The 19,670-nt window shown below is 56.0% G+C and overlaps 7 protein-coding genes across 7 annotated transcripts; 3 read left to right on the top strand and 4 right to left on the bottom strand.

Moving 5' to 3' along the window:
- Positions 1 to 2,973: 2,973 nt before the first annotated feature.
- HER10_EVM0003451 (uncharacterized protein) lies at positions 2,974 to 3,297 on the top strand (the record flags this gene model as incomplete). The annotated part of the gene is made up of 1 exon (XM_035473126.1): positions 2,974 to 3,297. The coding sequence occupies one exon, from the start codon at positions 2,974 to 2,976 to the stop codon at positions 3,295 to 3,297; it is 324 nt and encodes a 107-aa protein (XP_035335836.1).
- A 695-nt stretch (positions 3,298 to 3,992) lies between these two features.
- On the bottom strand, positions 3,993 to 6,302 carry HER10_EVM0009288 (peroxin 8). The gene has a single exon (XM_035478779.1). The coding sequence runs from the start codon at positions 6,159 to 6,161 to the stop codon at positions 4,032 to 4,034; it is 2,130 nt and encodes a 709-aa protein (XP_035336378.1). The 5' UTR covers positions 6,162 to 6,302; the 3' UTR covers positions 3,993 to 4,031.
- Positions 6,303 to 6,683: 381 nt separating this feature from the next.
- On the top strand, positions 6,684 to 7,223 carry HER10_EVM0010159 (uncharacterized protein; the record flags this gene model as incomplete). The annotated part of the gene is made up of 2 exons (XM_035479628.1): positions 6,684 to 6,994; positions 7,103 to 7,223. The coding sequence occupies 2 exons, from the start codon at positions 6,684 to 6,686 to the stop codon at positions 7,221 to 7,223; spliced, it is 432 nt and encodes a 143-aa protein (XP_035336453.1).
- Positions 7,224 to 7,305: 82 nt separating this feature from the next.
- HER10_EVM0012543 (galactoside O-acetyltransferase) lies at positions 7,306 to 8,416 on the bottom strand (the record flags this gene model as incomplete). The annotated part of the gene is made up of 4 exons (XM_035481937.1): positions 7,306 to 7,613; positions 7,715 to 7,812; positions 7,880 to 8,002; positions 8,217 to 8,416. The coding sequence occupies 4 exons, from the start codon at positions 8,414 to 8,416 to the stop codon at positions 7,306 to 7,308; spliced, it is 729 nt and encodes a 242-aa protein (XP_035336675.1).
- Positions 8,417 to 10,363: 1,947 nt separating this feature from the next.
- On the bottom strand, positions 10,364 to 14,397 carry HER10_EVM0008307 (MBOAT family protein). Its single transcript, XM_035477834.1, has 4 exons — positions 13,174 to 14,397; positions 13,080 to 13,120; positions 12,014 to 13,019; positions 10,364 to 11,957 (listed from the first exon to the last, which is right to left on the bottom strand). Exons 1-4 carry the CDS (start codon positions 13,463 to 13,465, stop codon positions 11,731 to 11,733), a joined length of 1,566 nt encoding a protein of 521 aa, XP_035336293.1. The 5' UTR covers positions 13,466 to 14,397; the 3' UTR covers positions 10,364 to 11,730.
- A 333-nt stretch (positions 14,398 to 14,730) lies between these two features.
- Positions 14,731 to 17,664, top strand: HER10_EVM0009275 (WD domain-containing protein). The gene is made up of 3 exons (XM_035478766.1): positions 14,731 to 15,380; positions 15,555 to 15,670; positions 15,731 to 17,664. Exons 1-3 carry the CDS (start codon positions 15,272 to 15,274, stop codon positions 17,447 to 17,449), a joined length of 1,944 nt encoding a protein of 647 aa, XP_035336375.1. The 5' UTR covers positions 14,731 to 15,271; the 3' UTR covers positions 17,450 to 17,664.
- A 43-nt stretch (positions 17,665 to 17,707) lies between these two features.
- Positions 17,708 to 19,506, bottom strand: HER10_EVM0003977 (DNA/RNA non-specific endonuclease). The gene has a single exon (XM_035473637.1). It carries the CDS (start codon positions 19,122 to 19,124, stop codon positions 18,060 to 18,062), a length of 1,065 nt encoding a protein of 354 aa, XP_035335891.1. The 5' UTR covers positions 19,125 to 19,506; the 3' UTR covers positions 17,708 to 18,059.
- Positions 19,507 to 19,670: the final 164 nt, after the last annotated feature.

The raw sequence follows: 19,670 nt of genomic DNA, 5'->3' as shown, positions 1-19,670 counted from the left end.
AGGGGGTAGCTGGCCGCCGGCCACTGCTGCTCATGTCAGCACCTGGCACGCCGCACGTAGTGTAGTACTCCAACGGTCATCGCAAACACCATGTGCAGCAGTCAATAGTCTGGACTGCAGCGCGGTTACGTTGGTCAGTCAGGTGACGAGGTTGACGAGGATCGCAAAAAGCCCCCAGGTACCAACACGGATACCCGTCAAGGTTCGCGAGATCGTCATCTTTCGGGGCGCTGCGGAGGGGGTTCCGGGGAGGGCGTGAATACCTGCAGGCTGCAGTACGCAGTAATTAGACATTTGGCATTCCATGGGAACCTTTGTCACGTCGCGATGCTTGGCTTGATGCCTCACAAATAAGCGTTCGGACTACATCCGTCGTTTTGCCAAGAAGTGTCGATGCCGCCGCGTCCGATGTTCTCATCTTCAGGCAACACACACTCCAGTGACACCACCTCAATGTGAAACCTGGTCCGTACCGTGGGACGAAGAGAGATGGTTCGGGAAAATCTGCTCAAATCCCTTTCGTTTCTTCGGGCCAGGATCATTGTGTTTGGCTCTGTTCACGATGGGTTTAATGCTGAGCGAGACAAAAGTCAAATCGCTGTTTCGAGCAAAGAGAAAGTGAGTTAGTCAGTCGGTGACATGTCGGGCAATTCTTGAACGCCTTTTGAGTAAACTAGGCAAGGTCAACTCTCTAGAGCTCTCTCCCAGCTTGAGGGTCGGCGCATTGGCGGCTCAATGCCAGCCATGGGTTTCTCTATGTGAACCCTGTCTTCCGACTGCAGGTAGCAACTCTCAAGCTGAATGTGGAAACTTGCAACAGGTTCGGCTTTACGCTCGAGTCACCACGATGTTATTTTGCCATCAACCTAGTCCAGAAACCAAGCAGTTCAGAGCCGTTTGAGGATCACAGAAAAGAACCGCCCTGTCAATGCACATTCCACCAACCCCAGACATGCCGCTAGTCATCCTAGTCGCGGAAAGACCAATCACAGACATCGGTCTGCCTGTATATGCCAGCTGTTCGCCGCAAGAAAACAATCCGGCATGGTGTAGCGGTTAGCATACTCCGCTTTCAATCAATCAAATGATTCAAAGTCCCGGAGAGATCCGAGTTCGACTCTCGGTGTCGGAACACCAAATCTTTTGACGTTCTCTCGAAGTTCCCTTGTTGATGGTTGGTGGTTTACATACAAATTTTTGGTACTGGCTTGGATGAGAGCGGCTCTGAGAGCATGAGATAGAGTTTAAGTTTGGTGCTGAGCTGAGTTTGCGTCTCTTGACTTACACGCCTATTACGCGACTTGATGATCTAGGTGACATTGAGCAGACTCTTTGCTACTTGGGTTAGAGACATGCATTCGCATATGAGCACAATGAGGCTGTTATCTAGCTATGTTGTCTGAGCGATTCTGCTGTATCGACAAAAAGTTCGGGAATTGCTGGCTTGCAGATTTGCTATGACAAGTGGCTTTTCACTTTGGTCTCGAAGGAGCATTTCAACTGGGGGTTCCTGTCTCTTTGACCCGACTGCGTCTAACATTGAGAGTGCTGACCGTCCCGGGTTCCTGCTAGAGGGTAACTTTCACAATCCAAAATTGATGGATGTTCCCTCGCTGTCCAGCTGAACGGCCCAGGTTGAGGCAGGGGTCGTCGCACTAGACCTTGATGGCAGGCCACTGCCTTTCGATATGTCAAGTATTAAACCAATACAAGCCAGGTTGAACATAAAGTGGTAAGATTAATGGCCCATGGTGTTCTGGCGATTGCCCTAGATTGCAGTGCTTCTTGACATATACTCCCACGCATATTCATGGATACGTAAGGAGAGGCGAGCCCCTGCTGATCCGGCTCGAGGCTTCAGCTTATTGATCTGCCCTGCTCTGACTACTGCAGACCTAATATCATGCTGCTGAACCCCGGAGTACTTCGATTCCAAGTTGAGGTGTGCGATGTACCGACCTTCGCATGAGGGGTAGTTTCTGAAGCACATCTCCTACAAATGCAGTGGTTTTGAGAATGAAAGATGTAAGGTCTACCAATCGTTGCCACACATTGCCATCCGAACCAGGGGCTTTCGCATTGTTTCTCTGACCAGATGAAATGCCCGCTAATATTCTTCCCTTTAATGCGCTTGATAGGGTATGTTCCTTCCCGGATGCGAGAAGGCATGACAGTCATCCAGAAATGTGAACGAGATGAGCGCTGAGATACTGAAGAGATATCTCCTACTGCCAAACACCAGTCATGTGCCCCATGGAACCTAAAATCCTCTTATAACCAGCTAGAAGTTTCTGATATCCATAGTTGGCAAATATAGACAAACATGAGGTTTGATTTGCCCACGCGCAGGAAACCATGGTAATCGAGCTTTTTCATCGGCTGTCGTCTCACTCTGTTCCTGTGCTCTGCATTATCAGCTGTGTAGAAATTAAATGGAAACTGAAGTTGAATAAGAAGAAGAATCTACTTGCTCGTACCTTGAGTATATCAAAAGAGCTTCTCGGCTACATATCATCTCTCAGTTCACTTGGTTCTGTAGAATCACTGCAATGCAGCATCAATAGCCACTGGACAAATGCAAGACGGATCACGAGAATAGGGAAACAAACCATCACATTTTGAAAGGAATATACTCGCACCAATGATTATTCGCATGACTAGAGGGGGCGGGGGTGAAGCATGCTCGTAGCCCGAGGTCGGTCCATCCTCAAGACCATGATGTTTTGATCGCTCCTTCCTTCTCGCAATTCACAAAACAAAACCTTACTTTTTTTTCTCTGCCTCGTCAAACAGATATCCGTCCCTCAAACAACAACAAGGGATCGTACAGTCCTACAACATCTCCTTGTCCTCCACATCGCTAACCTACGACAACTCACAGTATCCTCACCAACATCATCACCCATCCCTCTTCACAAACAAGGAACCCATCACATCTATCCATACACCTCGAGCATCTCCATCCCCTCAACAATGAAGACCAAACGAGCCAACGCCGCCAGAGGCCCCTCGGAAATCCTCTCCGACGCACCGGAAATCACCCGCCAGGAACGCATCGTCATCACCCGCCTCCTCGGCGGCCGCCAGTCCTTCCACGTCAACCCGCTCACGGACAAGGAGATGGCCGTCCTGAAGAGGGTCGTCCCGCGCCTCATCAAGGCGTCAAAGGATCCGCGCATGCCGGACGCTGACAGCTTCTTCGACCGCAACTTTGAGACGCACTTCTTCATCTTTGACGACGCGCTCCGGGTCGTCATGCAGTTGAAGAAGTGGTATGGACCTGTGGTGTCCCACTGATGACCGTGGTCGTGTGAGCTCTTGTCGGCTCCGGCTTCCATTTGCTAGCTTGCTTGGTTTGGGGAGAGATGGCTGGCTTTTGCCTGGGCTACTGCTTGTAACATCTGTGGATTTCTCCTACGACTGTTTGGGTAAGTCAAGAACATGGGCTACAGTTCCTACAGCGTCAAGCTTTCTGACCACTGGCAAGCAGGCATTCTACTTGCATTGAAACAAACTACAGGTACCAAGGGAACCTCGCGAGTATCATAAGCATCGGGTGGAGAGCACGCCGGTCATCAGGCAGGGGAAGTGGGAGAACAACATCGCAGAACCACGACCGCTAGGAGGACAAAAGAACCAAAAGCTAGACAATACACAACCATTGTGTACGACCAGCGAGACACAATACGGAACATCAGTTCAATGAATATGGTGACCCCGCCCCGTGATACATGTCCATCTTTTAGAGCTCATTCTGAAGGGACGTGACGCTTACAGGCAAATTTTGATTTTGAACTCCTTTCCAGTTGCGTCAGACTCACTTCACATATGTATATATTTGTGTATCAAGCCCTCTCAGAAGAAAGATCAATCACTAGATATGTCACGGACGCGATGATTGTAATATCCAAATTAAACAGCCTTGGCCTTGAACTCCTCCCGCTCACATTATTTTCCATTCCACATGATATGTCATCTCATTGCCGCTCAGATATACAAAATAAATCACACGCTTCTCTCAAACCACAGCCTCACAGCCTACTCGACTTACTCTCATCCATAATCGCACCGCTCATCAACGGCATCTGCAGCTGCTCTTGCTGCCGTAGCAGCACCTGATCCCTCCCGACAACAAGCTCCCGCCCGCCCTTGGTAGTCCACCATGCAACCCCAATCGTAGCCCTCTCAACGTCCATCTCGCCGCTCACCAGCACCTCCCAGAACCGGTCCCTCACAGGCCGCCGCACGGCCGGGTCCGCAATCTCGTTCATCGCCTGCGCCGTCAGCGTCAACCACTCCTCGACCAACGGCAGCGGCAGGAACGGGAGCGAATCCACCAGCGTCAGCACGAGCGAGCTCTGCTCCGAGAGGACCTCTGCTTGCTCGGCGGTCGCCTCGAGGCCCTTCTCGGCCTGCGCGAGCGCGTCGTGTGTGGCGGGCAGCGGTGCGGTGCCTGCGCCCAGCGCCTTGAAGCGCACCATTTCGAGGAGCGTCTCGGAGAGCTGCGGCTCGGCGAGGGAGATGGGGAAGGGCGGCGAGACGATCTGCATGACCGTCTTGAAGGCGACGCGGAACTGCCGCGTCGAGATCTGGGCCGGGAACGAGGCGAATAGGGCGTCGATGTAGAAGGGGACGAGGGTGACGGTCAGCGCGCTGTTGTGCGGGCACGAGAGCACCGAGAGGACGGCGCTGTGGGCTGCTTCGAAGAGCTCGACCGTCGTCGATGTGAGAGCACCCGTGTGTGTGAGGTAGGCTGTCGCCGGTCGTACGATCAGCGCGTCGCAGGCTTCTGCGGGCATGTTCAGAGGCAGGTGCTCGGCGACGTTGAGGTAGAACAGGTCTAGTGTTCTGTCGAGGGGGCCGGGGGGCACCACGCCGGCGTGGGGGGGCTTCGTCTCCGTGAGGAATGAGACGCAGGCATCTCCGAACCGTGCGAGGATGTCGAGGGATGTGAGGTAAGTGAAAGTGTACGCCTGGAACGCGCTGGCTCCGTGTCTCGACGAGATGAAGAACAGAAACCTGAGGGTGAGCAGTGTCTTGGTCGCGACCTGGGGACCCATGACATCGTTCCTCATGCGCGGATCAAGAAGACTTCGACCGACAATGGACTGCAGAACAGCGACCGTGGCGTACATTGTCTTCTTCAGCGTGCCCCAGAGAACCGGCCAGGTCCCCTCGAGCGTGTTGTGCTCCAGCCGCGCCGTCTCGTCCGCGGCGTCGACCGTCGACAACGGGTTGCGCTGCCACTGCTGGAACAGCTTTTGCGCAAACTCGAGCAGCGAGTCCTGCGCGTCGAGCACGGCCGACGAGTCCGTCGCGTTCGTGACGGCAAAGGCCGCCAGCCGGGACAGCGGTCCCATGCCGCCCATCAGCGGCTTGCTCTCCAACGCCTGCTGCAGCCTGAACGACGGCGAGGTGGGAGACCACTCCACGAAGGGCCCGTTCTGCTTGACGTCCCTCCGAACGTCCTCCAAGAACCCGCCATCCTGGAACCCGTCCTCTCCCGTGATGGCTAGCACGGTGATGGGCAGCAGTGCGTTGCAGTTGATGGCGGACTGGTGGAACTCGGAGAGGAACGGAAAGACGTAGTTGAGTGCAAGCACGATGGACGCCGAGGCGAACGATCCGTCCTGTCGCTCCAGTGCAAGGTTCGCGGCCGTGACGACGGCCTCTTCCAGGGTATTGCGCAGACCCCGCGACAGCGAGCGCTTATCGTTGCCCTCCATGCCCATCAGGATGCCCGTCAGGACCAGGAGATGCTGCCACCTGTTGGAGCGGTCATCGGCGCCCTTGACCACGGCCCGAACCCACGTCTCGCTGCCGAGCCCGCCGCCTTGCCTCGCCGGCGTCTGTGTATGAATCGTACGGGAATCATTGCTGGCGGCGGAGGAAGCCTTTGCGTCGTCGAGCTCGTTCTGCCGCACCCGTATCGCGGCGCTGTTGTAGATTGAAATGATGCGCAGGCTCGTGCGCAGGCCGTCGCGGCGGTGCCAGATGGCGGGGGCGATGAGGAGCTGGGAGGTGAGGACGCCGAGGTTCAGCGGGTTCGAGAGGGAGGCGAGAAGGTTCACGGTCGAGCCGACGATCTGGTCCGTCTTGCGGTCGTCGTGGACGTTTTGGTACAGCTGCAGGACCGTGTTGAGGAGTCTGTCGGCCGGCATCGTGTCGGGTCGTGTCGTATCGTTTCGCGAGACTGGTGGATCATTCGACGGCTATGCTGGAAGGGAATTAACCATAGACGGGAAATGAATGAAGTTTCACGACGGAAGAGACGGTGGTGGAAGAATGGTGCGGCTGGTGATGTCGCCGGTGGATTGCGATATCGAAGCCGGTGCCGATAGCAGGACGTTCGGCGGGCGGGCGCATTTGCCGAGGCACCTGGAGACCGACGGGACACGCCCCTAAAGCCACACCTCGAGCTTACCTTAAGCTGCGCCATCCCTGCAACACCTCCCGCCCACTCTCAATTGGCACCTGAAGATCGTCCACTCAACCCCAGCAACATCGTCACCTCGCGCAGGAACTACAACCACCTACACTAAGGTACACCAACAACCCCCGAAAACCTCGAACAAAAAGGTCAACGACCTCGTACTACCTACAACCCTCATCGCCTACATTCTCTCCTTCTCCCAACCTCGAATCGAACCGAAGCCGAAAAAGAACACCCGACGCCCCAAACAATGTCGCAAACGGCGCGCGACTACCCGCCGACAAACTACAAGACGCCCTCGTTCCCCAGCATCAACTGGCAGCTCCGCGACCTGACGGACGACCATCGCTGGAGCCTCTTCTACATCAACGACATCTGGCGCTTCACCGTGCTATGGACGACGATAATCTACAGCGTCGTGCACCTCGGCGCCGCGGCCATCACCATCGCCATGCACACCAACAAGCGCGGGTCGCTGACGTACATCTGGGCCGTGCCGCTGCTGTACCTCATCGTGTCGGGCGTGCAGGCGCTGGTTGCGGGTAGTGTTGTTGGGCTGATGTGAGTTCTGGTTCTCGTATTTGGCACTCGGGTCAAATATAGGAGTGAAGGGGATGAACACAGAGAGACAGAGAAAGAGAGAGGCTAACATGGGATACTGCGTCACAGCCTAGCTGCGGTTTACCGTGCCGGTTTCTTCTCCATGTCGACTTGGATCCCGTTACTATGGGGCGTCATCAACGTCCTCGTCCTCATTATAGCGTCGTTCACCATTCAAGGTGGTCTATGAACATGGACACGGCATAAGTACACACAAACACCTATACACACCACACACACGATGAAAAGCCAGGCACGCGAAAACTGCATTACTACATAGTAGAGCTAGGAACGATCCTGTTCGACACCTCGTCCGACGGCTTTGTTGTCGTCGGCTGCGACTGCTCGACAGTCTTGATTACCCGCGCCGGGTTGCCCGCCACGCATACGAAGTCCGGCACGTCCTTGGTCACGACGCTTCCCGCGCCAACGGTCACACCCTTGCCAATGGTGATCCCGGGTAGCACAATGACGTTGCCGCCGAGCCAGCAGTCCTCACCGATGGTGATAGGTTTACCCGATTCTGGCCCGCGGGTGCCGTTGCGGAGACGGGGTTCTAGCGGATGTGTGCCGCTGTAGACTTTTTGGGATGTCAGCCTAGGTAATTCGCGGGTCGCGGGTTCAGCCTGATGAGGTGTAGTAGAAGAGAGGAGAGAGGAGAGAGGAGGGGAGGTGACTTACACGAGCAGTTTGGACCGATGAGGGTGCGGTCGCCCACGGTTATGAGGCAGGTGTCTATCCATGTGCTGTTGGAGTTGACGTATACATTCTCACCGAGCCTATTAGGCGGTGAGTACGAGGTTCGCTTCACTTGGCTGTGGAGATCCGGGGGTGGGTGTCACATACTTGACATTGTAGCCGTAGTCCATCTTTATCGGAGTATCGATCCACGGGTAGTCTTCAAGCAGGGCATCGTCCTCATGATGGCGGAGACGTGGCGGAGGGAGAGGGATCGTGTCCCGGTTGATGCTGTGTGGGTTCTCAAGTCAGATTCGTTCACTCCTTATGCTAGGTACGGAGTACACATGAGGTAATGCAAAGTTGCGGAGGACAAGGGAAGCTCTCATAAGGTCATGAACGTGCCGATATCCAAATGATGCGGGGACATGGTGATACGCGCAAAGTGAACTGGGGGGTGGAAATAGTGAAACAGAGAAATAGAGAAAAGAGAGAAGAGACTCACTCTTTCCACATGCCGACGAGGGTACGGCGGCTGACATCGCCAGCGTTGTTCAGCTTGTCGCAGGCGGCCTTGCAGCGTTTCCTGTCGGCGATGAGATCCGGGGTAAAGGCCCAGTAGAGCTCGCCGTTTCTCATGCGCCTCCGGTTTTCTTCCTTATCGATGGTGCGGATATCCATGGCTGCGTCTTGGAGGATGAGCATGTGGGACAAGTATGTTGTGCGCGGTCACGCGTATGTACGTATGTATGTGTAAGGGACGTAGGTATGAGTTGAGGTGTGTTTATGTTTGCCAAGCTTGTGTAAGGCGAGGTAAAGCGAGGTGAGGTGAGGTGAGGTAAGTTCAGGATGGGGGTCAGGGGAACCTGGGGTGGAAACAACCGACTTGTCGGTGAGTTAATAAGAAAAAGGATATCCACAAAGATGGACAAGGGGGAACGACGAGGAGGAATGTAATTGATGGATGCAAGAAGCGAGACCAAGGTGTTTCTATTGAAGACGGGGTCGTTTGGGAAAACCTAGAGCACACCCCAAGACTTTTTGTATGATGAGGAGGAAGAGGAAAAGGGTCTCTATGGTAGCGCAGTGTAGGCACGGAGAGTAAAGTAGTGTATTGGATCTCGGATGCCAATTGCCGGCCGTTATCGAGCTACGGCAGTAGTCTGGTAGTTTAATTCACGAGCTGGCAACACTGAAGAGAGAGGCATTAAAGGATCAAGTGACCAATTGAAGCAACGGAGCTAGGAAGAAGAAGGGAAAGGGAAGAGAGCAAGAGGCTACGCAGCAGAGCTAAAGGTGGATGATCTGGTCGGTGAACCCGAAGCAAGGTACGTGTGAATGGGGACGGGGGGGGGGGGGGAAACGAAGAAAGAAGGGGACCAGACCAGCCCTGGACCATGTTGGTTGCTGGTGCTGCTCCTCCCCAGTGCCCCCCCTCCCAAAATGGGAAAAAGAAGCAGCTGCCAGCAACAGCAGTATTTTGCACGGCACCTAAGAGCAGTCAGTATACGAAGTATCCGTAGGTGTTCAAAGCGCATCGATGGCCCGCGGGGGCTCCACGCACTTGCGTCACCCACCCCCCTTAACTCGGCCCGCGCTCGCGCTTGGCCTTACCCGCGTCAACTGTGTGTGCACCACACAGATACCACGCACTCACTCCAGGTCATCATCTCTGTCTGTCTCTGTCTGTCAGCCACAGCAAACATTAGGTTGTTTAGCAAATCCTGTTTCTTTCGGCCCTTGCTCACGTATGTTGCCTCGCTGAATGGGGCAGGGACCTGTTGAAGAACCCGTTGAAGAAAATAGTTTCACCTCACATCACAACGGGAATAACCTCAGCATCCTCTAGCTGGGCTGAGGTGGAGAGACTAACGCTGGAGAGAAAAGGTGGGGGACGACATCTGATTCCGCATCTTGGATTCCACAGTCTGCGCGGTACAGAAAGAAGATCCAACGTCTGTGCAGTCTCACGTCCACATCTCCACGATTTTTACTAGTATAGCACTCGAATACCTCCGAGAATTGCAGCAAACGACCGGCAGAACCTGGAACCCACACTGAACGTCGGAGTCTCGCAATTCACGAATCCGAGAGACTCCGTTTCCACGCATGTGGCTGACGAACGCCTACTTCATACTTCATACTTCACCTTTACTACCTAATTCACTCCATCGCAAGCCCACCGCCACAGAAACGCTATGATCTGAACTCGAACAGAGTCACCAGCACTGCCAAGTTTTTTCTTCTTTCCCTCTTTCTTCTTCCAGCTTTTCCCTTTCGTCGCAACTTTCCGTAGACGTCTGTGTCAGTGTTGCAAAAAAAACGGGAAACTTGGCTCGCATTGGTTCTTCTCGCATGGAAATGACGGCACAAAAGAAGCTAGAGCCAACTTTGCCCCGCCACAACAGTGCTCTCCAGTCTCAACGTCGTTCCGGCTCGTTGAGGCTCTGTTTTCCTCGCAACGTAAACTCTGCCACACTTGCGTCTGCCCTTTGCCGTATCCCGCATCCCGCGGCCACCACCACAACTCTACAAGTGGGCTCCCGAGTGGCTTAACCTCGACCTGCTTGGATTTACAGAAACATCGGATCAACGTATCTTTCACACAAATCAGCCACAACCATGTCGACCTTCCGTCGGGTGTAAGTACCTATCTACCTTACCTAGCACCTATCTCTACCTTTCCCTACCTTACCTTGCTATCTGTCACCATCCATTCCCTGTGTCTTTCCTCCTCAGTCTTGCTTCAACCACAGCCGCAAACTCAGCCACACCACCTTCGGTCCCGGCATCAATCACAAAAATACCATCCCGATCTACCGTACCCTCGCCCCGTCTCCTCCCCGCAAATGTCCGGTCCCATACCCTCCTGTCCTGTTCTGTCGTATCCCTGATGTGAGGTGAAGTGAGGCGAGCAAGTGTGGCCGCGACCTCGACGTCCTCGGACACCTCCAAAGGACGTTCAGTCCTACGGAACTCTGCCCCTCAACACCAAAACCCCCACCATCGCGATGTCTTCCCGCACGCCCACGAACCCCCTCTACTCCCAACCATCAAGCCTCCTGAACCATCACCGCCACAACCAAAAAGACTCCCAAACTAACATCCCCCCAAGCGACGCCCGCCCCCAGGACCCTCCCATCCCAGGAAAAGAATACTACCCAAACCAACCAAAATCCCTCGCCGGCATCGCCCTCCGCGCCTTCCTCCTCGGCACGACCTTCACCCTCGGCCTCCTCTCCCTCTCCCTCCTCCTCCTAACAACCTCGTCCCCGCTCTGGCGCCTCCCCTTCTTCCTCTCCGCCCTCTCCCTCTTCCACTTTCTCGAATTCTACACAACGGCAGCCTACAACACCCCGCAAGCGACGGTCCACGCCTACCTCCTGACAGCAAACTGGCCCGCCTACGCAATCGCCCACGCCACAGCCTTCCTCGAGTGCCTCCTCACGAACCTCGTCTTCCCCGACAGCGTCTGGGCGCCCTTCGGCCTCCGACCCTTCTTCCTGATGGCAGGTCTGCTCCTGGTCGGGCTGGGCCAGACGGTCCGCTCCGCGGCCATGGTCACGGCGGGCCAGAGCTTCAACCACACCATCCAGCACTACCGCGCAGAGTCCCACACCCTCGTCACGGGCGGCGTGTACGCCTACTTTCGGCACCCTTCGTACTTTGGCTTCTTCTGGTGGGCTATTGGCACGCAGCTCGTCATGGGAAATGTCGTGTCCTTGGTGGCGTACGCCGTCGTGCTGTGGTACTTTTTTGCAAAGAGGATACGACACGAGGAGGAGCTGTTGGTCAGGTTCTTTGGACAGGATTACGAGGACTATCGCAAGCGTGTCGGGACCATGATTCCCTTTTGCGGGTAGTTAGTACGGGGCTCGTCATGGCACGCAACTAGAAGAACAACATGTTGAGCCAAATGCCAAGTATTGTGTTTTGTCTAAAACCCAGAAATCATAGTGTACATTAGAAAAAATTACCAGGCCAACGTCGTGACCCATTTGAGGTTTGTTTTGCCCTAGTTACGAGCTTGCAACCGAATTACAGGCCATTTGCCTGCTGACGCTGCCGTACTTGGCCTGCCACGCGTAAAAGTACATTAGAGCCGCAAAGGGCTGCCCGAGAATGGTGAAGGAAACCCAGAAAATGCAGTTGCCGAGCATGCGACCCGTTGGAGATTGCATCTTTTCCAGAGGGGTGGTGAGGGCAATAAGGGGGAGTTGGAAGAACATGCCCGCAAAAGCAACACCTGTTTGTGTTTCTTAGCCGATTGACTATACAAGTGTTTCCCCCGGGACGACTTACCAATGATGTTATGTGTCGGGATACCAACAAGAACCTCGTGCAGAACAGCAGACGCAAAGAAGACGGCCAGTTGCGCGGCTCTTGGGCTCCATCCTCGGCCGATCAGGGGTGAGTAGACATGACGCTTGAAGTACTGGTATACGGGCTTGTTCCATAACCGCCAGTATGCACCAAGGCTCTCGCTGTTCCACCAATCCTCGTAGAAACACCGGTCTCCAAACCGGGTGACTTCAGCGAGGGCGTTGAGGAAGGATTGGAAGAGGGCAAAGAAGCCGGCGAGCCAGATGACCAGAGAAATCGTCGAGAGCTTCATCAGCCGCTCGAGAATCTTAGGGACGTCCAAAGACGCAATCTTATCGAGAGAGTTGATGAGGACAGGGGCGGCGTACTGGGCGCTGGCGAACCAGATAAAGACACCCAGACCAAATACCTCTGCCATGCGCTTCGCGACAAAGACCCATCTGATCTTGTCCGTCCTAGGGTACGCGGGCTGGTAGACCAATGTCGGGGCCCACCAGAAGTACGCCAGGTTGTGCATCGAAATGTTCTGAGGATACGGACACTGCTGGTAAATCTCGGGCATGGCAGCGAGCTCGCCCTTGACAGGATGCAAGTAGGCATGACGCAGGTCTCGGTTCGTAAAGGCGTACGACGCCGTCTTGAGCCAGACGATGATGGCGTGGAGCTCAGTCAGAGTGCCGATCAACGGGTGGTGGATGTGGAAGTACACGACGTAGGATGTAACGGTCAGCGCGAGGGTGATGTTAACGGCGTGGATCCAAGCGATAACCTTCCAGGTCGAGTTGAACCTCGCGCGCTGGTCCTCTGTTGGGCTGGCGGCTCCGTCTTTCGATTTCGCCCGCAAGCCCCTTGCTTGCTGGGCGGCAGCTAGTTCGATTAGGTACGCGGCGATGAGATGACAAGGGATCAGAAGATATAAGCCCAAGCCGAGAGCGAGATCTTGCTGGCGGAAATCGTGGCAGCCAATACAAATCAAGACTCCGTACTACAAGCGCCTGATTAGTGACGTGGGTCTACACATCAAGAACAGCTCATTGAAGCCTACTTTTTGAATGTTCTCCATCATCAGACGAAGATTACCGACAACTATACTTGGTTAGCCAATGCCATTGAAAAGCTCCGGCATCGGCTCGACGTACTTAGGACAATAATCATCAAGTTCCTGAAGCCAATGAAGCTCGGGGCCGTGTTAGAGTCATGGCTCAGGGTTGATGGGCGCGATTTGGAGTGGACGGCAGCGACGTGTCTGTATTTCTTTTGAATAGCCCTTCTCAGCTCGTCGGTCGTACGGTTGGTGTCGGGTGTAGTCGGCTTGACGGCGGCCTTGGGGTTGGAGTTGCCATTGGAGGTGCCATTGTGCTTGTTACGCAGGGAGGAGGAGGTAGTGGTGGTGCTTGAGCTCTCAAGGTTCGTCACCGTGGCCGTGTTCATGACGGGCAGGACGTCCTTGGAGCTATTGGGACCTCAATAAGAATGTAAGAGAGAGGAGGAGGAGGAGGAGGAGGAGAAAGGGAAAGCGGCCGTAGTGGATGACGAGGGGAAAAGATGGGTGAAAGTATAAAAGTGAGGAGACGTGTAGGTGGGCTGTCAAGGAAGAGCTATGTACATGCAATGCAGGGAGCGAAGTGGTGGCAAGCGCGATAAGATAGGTATCGGACTCGTTAGTATAGATCTCTAATGCAAGACACCGCGCGCGGCCGGGTCAGGCAAGATGAAGAGTACGGATTGACTTTGTAGCCGGCGTTTCCAAGGGGAAAACGGACGGCGCCCGCGAATCGATCTGAGCTCCTTTCAGAACTGAGGAGAAGCTATTTTATCTGGATTGGACGGTCCAGGTAGGGCGCATTGGCTTTTTGGCTGTGCCTGGTGAGGGGCAATGGCTGAGGTGCAGGAAAATGATTGAGTGGTGAGGTAGCTTTAAAGAAGGGGGTACGTCAAGGCACAGGGGGGGAAAAGGTAAGTGAGGTATGTAGTCGGAGGGAAAACCAGGTGGAGGAGGCTAGGCCGACGCCATCAGACCTTGTAGCGTGGGGATTCGTTCATCAACGTGGAGGAATGATGGAAGAGGAGGCGCGCTGACGACAAGAATGCAGACGGCGTGCAGGACGGGCCAGTTGAAGAGATGCGATGCAGAGAACTGATCAGAGACATGGAAATGCAGGAGAGATGAAGTAAACAAAACACAATTTACGAAAAAGAGAGAGACGAGTGACGACGGGCCAAGGTACTAAGGTAAGGTATGGTCGATATGATGGCACGGCCCATTGGGGCGGGATTGGAAGGGGAGACCTTGAGAATGTCAGGGTCGTTGAGCTGTCTGACCCGGAACCTGGCTGGATCAACGGAGAGCGCCTCAAAGCTAGCGCTAATGCATGACCGCAGAGAAAGAGACAGCAGAGGAGACAGAGAGAAAAAAGCCCGTTGTGTTTAAAATCACCCAACACATCCTGCATCCTGACGCCGCCAGCCTAGGCAAGTTGAGGCCTTGAGAGAGAAAAGTCGCATGCATCCAATGCACGCCAAGGGTCTCTACGGCTCCACGGATAGTGACGGCGATCCCCGGTGGCAGCTCTGAGTGGTCCAACATGGGGTTCACCTCGTGGGTCCAGGGAACTTGGGAGTCAGAGTCTAGAGAAAAACGAAGAGGGAGCCGTGGCTTTGCAACTAAAAAATCACATGTGAAAGTGCCTGACTGACTGGGCAGTGGGGAGAGGGGCCATAAGAAATCGCACCTTGCCATAAATTATCACCTCACGAAGAATCGCGGGATATTTTTGGGCATTCGCGGTATGGGAATGGAAATTTGGGACATGGGCGCCCCGATATTGGCCCGGATAAGAAAACCGATAAAAACCGTGGGCCGTCGACCTTCCCGGGAAGTGTACGGGTACGTACCCAGGCTGCATTAGCTCATCGACCGAAATTGACGACGTTGGGAGGGACGTGCCTCTGTGCCTCCTTCCTTCAGTCCACAGCAGAGCTCACAGCTCCCAGCTCTCAGCTTCTGCGGTCATGTGACTGCGAGAAAAGTAGCTGGCCTGTGCACGCGTCGCGCTCGTTTTCACTGTGATTGGCGACGTACCAGCCTCGTGGAACCGAACAATGCTGAAGCTCCCTCACCAACAAGCGCCATTTCACATTTTACTGAAATTTCGGGGTTTATTTCATCAGCCATAAACTACATATGAGCTTAATATCAACAAAGGGAGATTGCGAAACCCTCATGAGAGTTTAAAGATGGCGTATGATCCTCGAGGGGATCACCATGGTAGGAGAGGAGGAGGAGGAGGCCCAGGCGGCGATGGGGAGGGTCAAGATGGCGGTTTCGTGAGAGCCAGGGGTCGACGTGAGTTTTTACCTAGATTCTCTAGCACGAGCTCATGCGTAGAATACCCAGAGTGGAAGCCCTTAGTCTACATGATGAGAGACAGGGGCGAACACCGTCTGGACTTCTCATCTCAAACTCCTGCGCGCTTGAGACAAGGACTAGCTTCTACGAGCATATAACTGACGTCCCCAGGTCCTGTTACTGATTATGGCTCAACCGTCGCCAACTGGATGCGCCATCGCTCGCCACTTGACGGTGACGCATATACCGGAGAAGTCGAGAGGCCAAGTGCTAGCTTCATCGTTGACGTGAGTCCTCTACAAGGTCGCTTTCTCCTCTCCGCATCCCTGACACTAACATGATCAAAGTTCATACCACCCGCCGCGAGGAGGACAGATCCCGGCGATACAATCCCAGTGAAGCACCTCCACTCATCACTGAATAAGATCAAGCACCCGGTCAACGTGGTCCGGTGGACGCCGGAAGGACGCCGCCTGTTGACCGCGTCGAGCAGCGGAGAGTTCACATTATGGAACGGCACCGGATTCAACTTCGAGACCATTATGCAGGCTCACGACTCCGCCATCAGAGCCCTCGCTTATTCTCACAACGACGACTGGCTCATCTCTGCCGACCACGACGGAAGCGTCAAGTACTGGCAGCCCAATTTCAACAACCTCCAGAGCATCGCCGCGCATAACGATCCGGTTAGAGACCTCGCATTCAGCCCCAACGACTCCAAATTCGTCACTGCATGCGACGACTCGACGCTCAAGATTTTTGATTTTGCTGGAGGAGTAGAGGAGTCGACCCTCAAGGGCCACGGCTGGGACGCAAAGAGCTGCGACTGGCATCCGACAAAGGGCTTGTTAGTATCGGGCTCAAAAGACCATCTGGTCAAGCTGTGGGATCCGAGGACAGGCCGGTGCCTGACCACCCTCCACGGCCACAAAAACACAATCACAAAGACGCTGTTCGAAAAGGTCCAGGGCGACTGCCTGGCGACGTCAGCACGAGACCAGACGGCCCGCGTCTTCGACCTCCGCATGATGCGCGACATCTGCCTGCTCAAGGGACACGAAAAGGACATTTCGACCATCGCCTGGCACCCAGTCCACTCCAACCTCCTCAGCACAGGCGGCCACGATGGCTCACTGTACCACTACATCCTAGACGAGCCCAACACGCCCGCCGGCCACGCAAACTCCGTAGCCCCCTACGACAGCTCTGACCCGTCGACGACTCCGGCACAGACGATATACCCCGCCCACAAGGTCCCCTTTGCTCACGACTTTGCCATTTGGTCCCTCGACTGGCACCCGCTCGGCCACATCCTCGCCTCGGGCTCAAACGACCGCATCACGCGCTTCTGGTCCCGCAAGCGGCCCGGCGACGCAGACGTCTTCCAGGACCGCTACCACGTCGGCGAGGCCGCCGCCGAGGCCAACGGCACGTGGGACCGCCGCGGCGGGCGCCGCCAGCGCCAGGAGGAGGAGGAGATGGAGCTGGAAGACGAGATGGATGGCCTCGTCGACCAGAAGATGCCTCTCAAGCAGCCCATGGTTCCCGGGTTCCCAGGCCTCCCCGGTCTGCCGGGCCTGCCTGGCCTACCGGGTCTCTCCATGCCGCAGAACGGCGGCGCAGGCGGTCCCGTCCCGCCACCGCCCATGATCCCCGGCGTCGGCGGCGCAGGCGGCGCGCCCCCTCCGCCCCTACCCTTCCCCCTGCCCGGCCTAAACGGTGCACCACCGCCGCCGATGATCCCAGGTCTACCGGGCGGCATCGACCCGAGCAACCCAGCCGACCTGGCCAAGATTGCCGAAATGATCCAGAAGGCGGGTGGCACCTTACCTCCCCCGCCACCAGGTGGCTTCGCGCCGCCGCCCGGCATGGTGCCGCCGCCGAATTTCGTGCCGCCGCCCGGGTTCCCGCCCATGCCCATGTCCATGCCGCCGCCTCCTGGCGCGAATAACAACCACAGAGACCGCGATGACGGCGGCCGTGGCGGTAGGCGGGCGCCGCTTCCTAGTCAGGAGGAGAGTCTGAAGCAGGAGCAGCGACGTGGGAACTATACGCGGTCCCGTTAGGAGAGCGAAAATGTAGTAGAATTAGGTGCGCATGGGGGGCGTGGAAGCCGCAAACGGGGGGTGGGAAGGCAAAATACGACTCGGAAGTCGTCGATTTGGATTTTCTCCGGCCCTCGGCGTGCCTTTCATTGTACGAATAGTGGCTTTGAGGAGGAAATAACGGGTTGATGATACCCTGGCGCTGGAGGGGAACCAAAATACACACAAGTCAAGTCACGGTCCGAGGAAGTCTTCGTCTTTGAAAAATGTGATGATGTATGTATGTGAAGGCATGCTGTCGACAACTGTCGACTGACCAGGCTTGTCTAGTGTACATGTGCCCCACTGCCTGTAGCTTGGATGACTTCGCATGATGCTTGTGTCGTAGCTCTGTGTATGCAAATATGCGATGCAGCCGACCCCTATTCTGTGTGTCTCTCTCTCCTCGGGTTGCTTTCCCCTTTCAAAGTACAGTAATGGTACATATGTGAAAGCAGAGGAGAAACTATGAAGAGCCAACTCGGCCTTATGCTAAATCCCCGCCAAATAGAAGAAACCCCAATGGTCCATATCGGAAAGCAACCTCCCCACGCACGCCCCCATGATCCTTCAGCAACCCCGCCGATCCATTCTATGAACGGCCCTTGCCGCCGCCGCCAATCTGCTTCTGCCTATCCGCGTACTCCTTGACGACAATGGCGCACGTCGCCTCGGTACAGAGCCTCTTGCGGCGCTGCGGCGCAAGCTTGCTCGCAAACTCGAGTCCCGCAGCGCGCTCCACGGCCTCGAGCGGCATCTCGAACTCGGACAGCGGCTTGGAGTTGGGGATGGGCGCGTTGGGCATCACAAAGGCGCCAATGGCGACGTTGCCGCCGGCTTTCCCGTCCTCGGCGAAGATGACCTTGTAAAAGTGCGTCGGCACGGCGACGTTGGGCGGGTTGCCGATGACCTCGTACTTTGTGTACCACTTGCCGTCGACGGGGTCGCGCTTGGGGAGGTACAAGGGTCCGGTGACGATGCGAACGGAAGGGTACCGCGTCGTCAGGCGACGGCAAAAGTCCTCGAAATGGGCCCAGTAGTCGCGGTTGAAGCCGTCGCCGACCTGCGGGCACATGTTTGTGAGGTAAAAGGTGTCGTCCATGGCCTTTTGGGACCACTTGCAGTCGGCGGCGGGGACCTGGTGGCCGCGGTCGTAGCCGCTGCGGAAGTAGTCCTTGAGCTTGGCCTGGAACTTTTCGGGGACGGAGGCGTCTTCGAGGAAGACGCTGTGCTTGCGGTCGCCGTCGCGCTGGGCGAGGGAGGCGGGTGTGATGTGCTCGACGACGTAGTGCGGGTTGCGGGTGCGGCGGTCGAAGGAGGAGACGAGCCCTTGCCGGGTCGCGAGGTCGGCTACGGGGCCCGGGAAGCCGTATTCGAAGATGCCTGCTGGGTCGACGGGGCTGCCCGACGCTACGGGGACGGGACCCGGGCCGCCGGAGGGTGAGGGAGGGAGCGGGACGGCGTTGGGGTTGGTGAAGACTTGGGTGCTTGGGATGGGGACGGTGGGAGCTGTCGAGAAGGAGGAGTTTGTCGTCGGTGCCGTTGTCGTCGCGGTGGGAGGTTGCTTTTGGGAGCGCATGGAGTAGATCGAGGCCGTGAGCGCGGCGCCGCCTCCGGCGCCTAGCGCCATGAGGGCGAGGGAAGTGGTTTTCGACATGGCGACGGTTCGGTTCGTGGGGAGACGGTTTGGGTCTTTTTTGGGGCTGTCTCTTGCAGCTACCACGACAGGATAGTGGGAGAGGGAGTTGGAAAAGTTGCCCAATTTCAAGGATCCGCTGTTGCTGACACTACTCTGGCCACGGGGCAAGGAGAAAAGGGCATGTGATGATGTTGCTGGTGTTGGTGTGGTGGGTGTCTCACCTCACGGGACGGGGATCTGGAGCTCGGAGCTGGAAAATTTTGGGCAACGGTCGGCAGCGCATAGCCCGGGGCAGCGATTTCCAGGGACCTGCTCGGAAAAGGAACAGCTCAGTGCGGCAGCCGGCAGGAGATGCAGCCACGCAGCTTCCTTGTCCCGAGCATTTGCCGGCGCGAGGCAGGTGGACCGTGGATGTGGGGTGGGAAGGAATTCAGAGCAGGGGCCCATGGGAAAAGTTGAGGTCGACGACTTCGGTGTGACATGCTTACCGAGATCAGTTTGTCGGTGAGGGCGGGGGTTCTGCGGATGACTAAATCCCAGTCTCCGATTCGCGGCGCATTTCTG

The sequence above is a fragment of the Colletotrichum scovillei genome (assembly GCF_011075155.1).
Source record: "Colletotrichum scovillei strain TJNH1 chromosome Unknown Contig00003, whole genome shotgun sequence".
Taxonomy (NCBI): domain Eukaryota; kingdom Fungi; phylum Ascomycota; class Sordariomycetes; order Glomerellales; family Glomerellaceae; genus Colletotrichum; species Colletotrichum scovillei.
Note: the sequence above shows the minus strand (reverse complement) of the source record. Positions and strands in the feature narration are given on the sequence as shown.

What these genes read in the sequence shown, in the direction of transcription:
- HER10_EVM0009288 (XM_035478779.1), bottom strand. Translation starts at nt 6,161, where the DNA reads ATGCCGGCCGACAGACTCCTCAACACGGTCCTGCAGCTGTACCAAAAC.
- HER10_EVM0008307 (XM_035477834.1), bottom strand. Translation starts at nt 13,465, where the DNA reads ATGAACACGGCCACGGTGACGAACCTTGAGAGCTCAAGCACCACCACT. An exon ending in TGATGGAGAACATTCAAAAA is followed by an intron (nt 13,020 to 13,079) that starts GTAGGCTTCAAT and finishes AGGCGCTTGTAG; the next exon opens with TACGGAGTCTTGATTTGTAT. An exon ending in CCCGACACATAACATCATTG is followed by an intron (nt 11,958 to 12,013) that starts GTAAGTCGTCCC and finishes AAACACAAACAG; the next exon opens with GTGTTGCTTTTGCGGGCATG.
- HER10_EVM0009275 (XM_035478766.1), top strand. Translation starts at nt 15,272, where the DNA reads ATGGCGTATGATCCTCGAGGGGATCACCATGGTAGGAGAGGAGGAGGA. An exon ending in CGTGAGAGCCAGGGGTCGAC is followed by an intron (nt 15,381 to 15,554) that starts GTGAGTTTTTAC and finishes TGACGTCCCCAG; the next exon opens with GTCCTGTTACTGATTATGGC. An exon ending in GTGCTAGCTTCATCGTTGAC is followed by an intron (nt 15,671 to 15,730) that starts GTGAGTCCTCTA and finishes ACATGATCAAAG; the next exon opens with TTCATACCACCCGCCGCGAG.
- HER10_EVM0003977 (XM_035473637.1), bottom strand. Translation starts at nt 19,124, where the DNA reads ATGTCGAAAACCACTTCCCTCGCCCTCATGGCGCTAGGCGCCGGAGGC.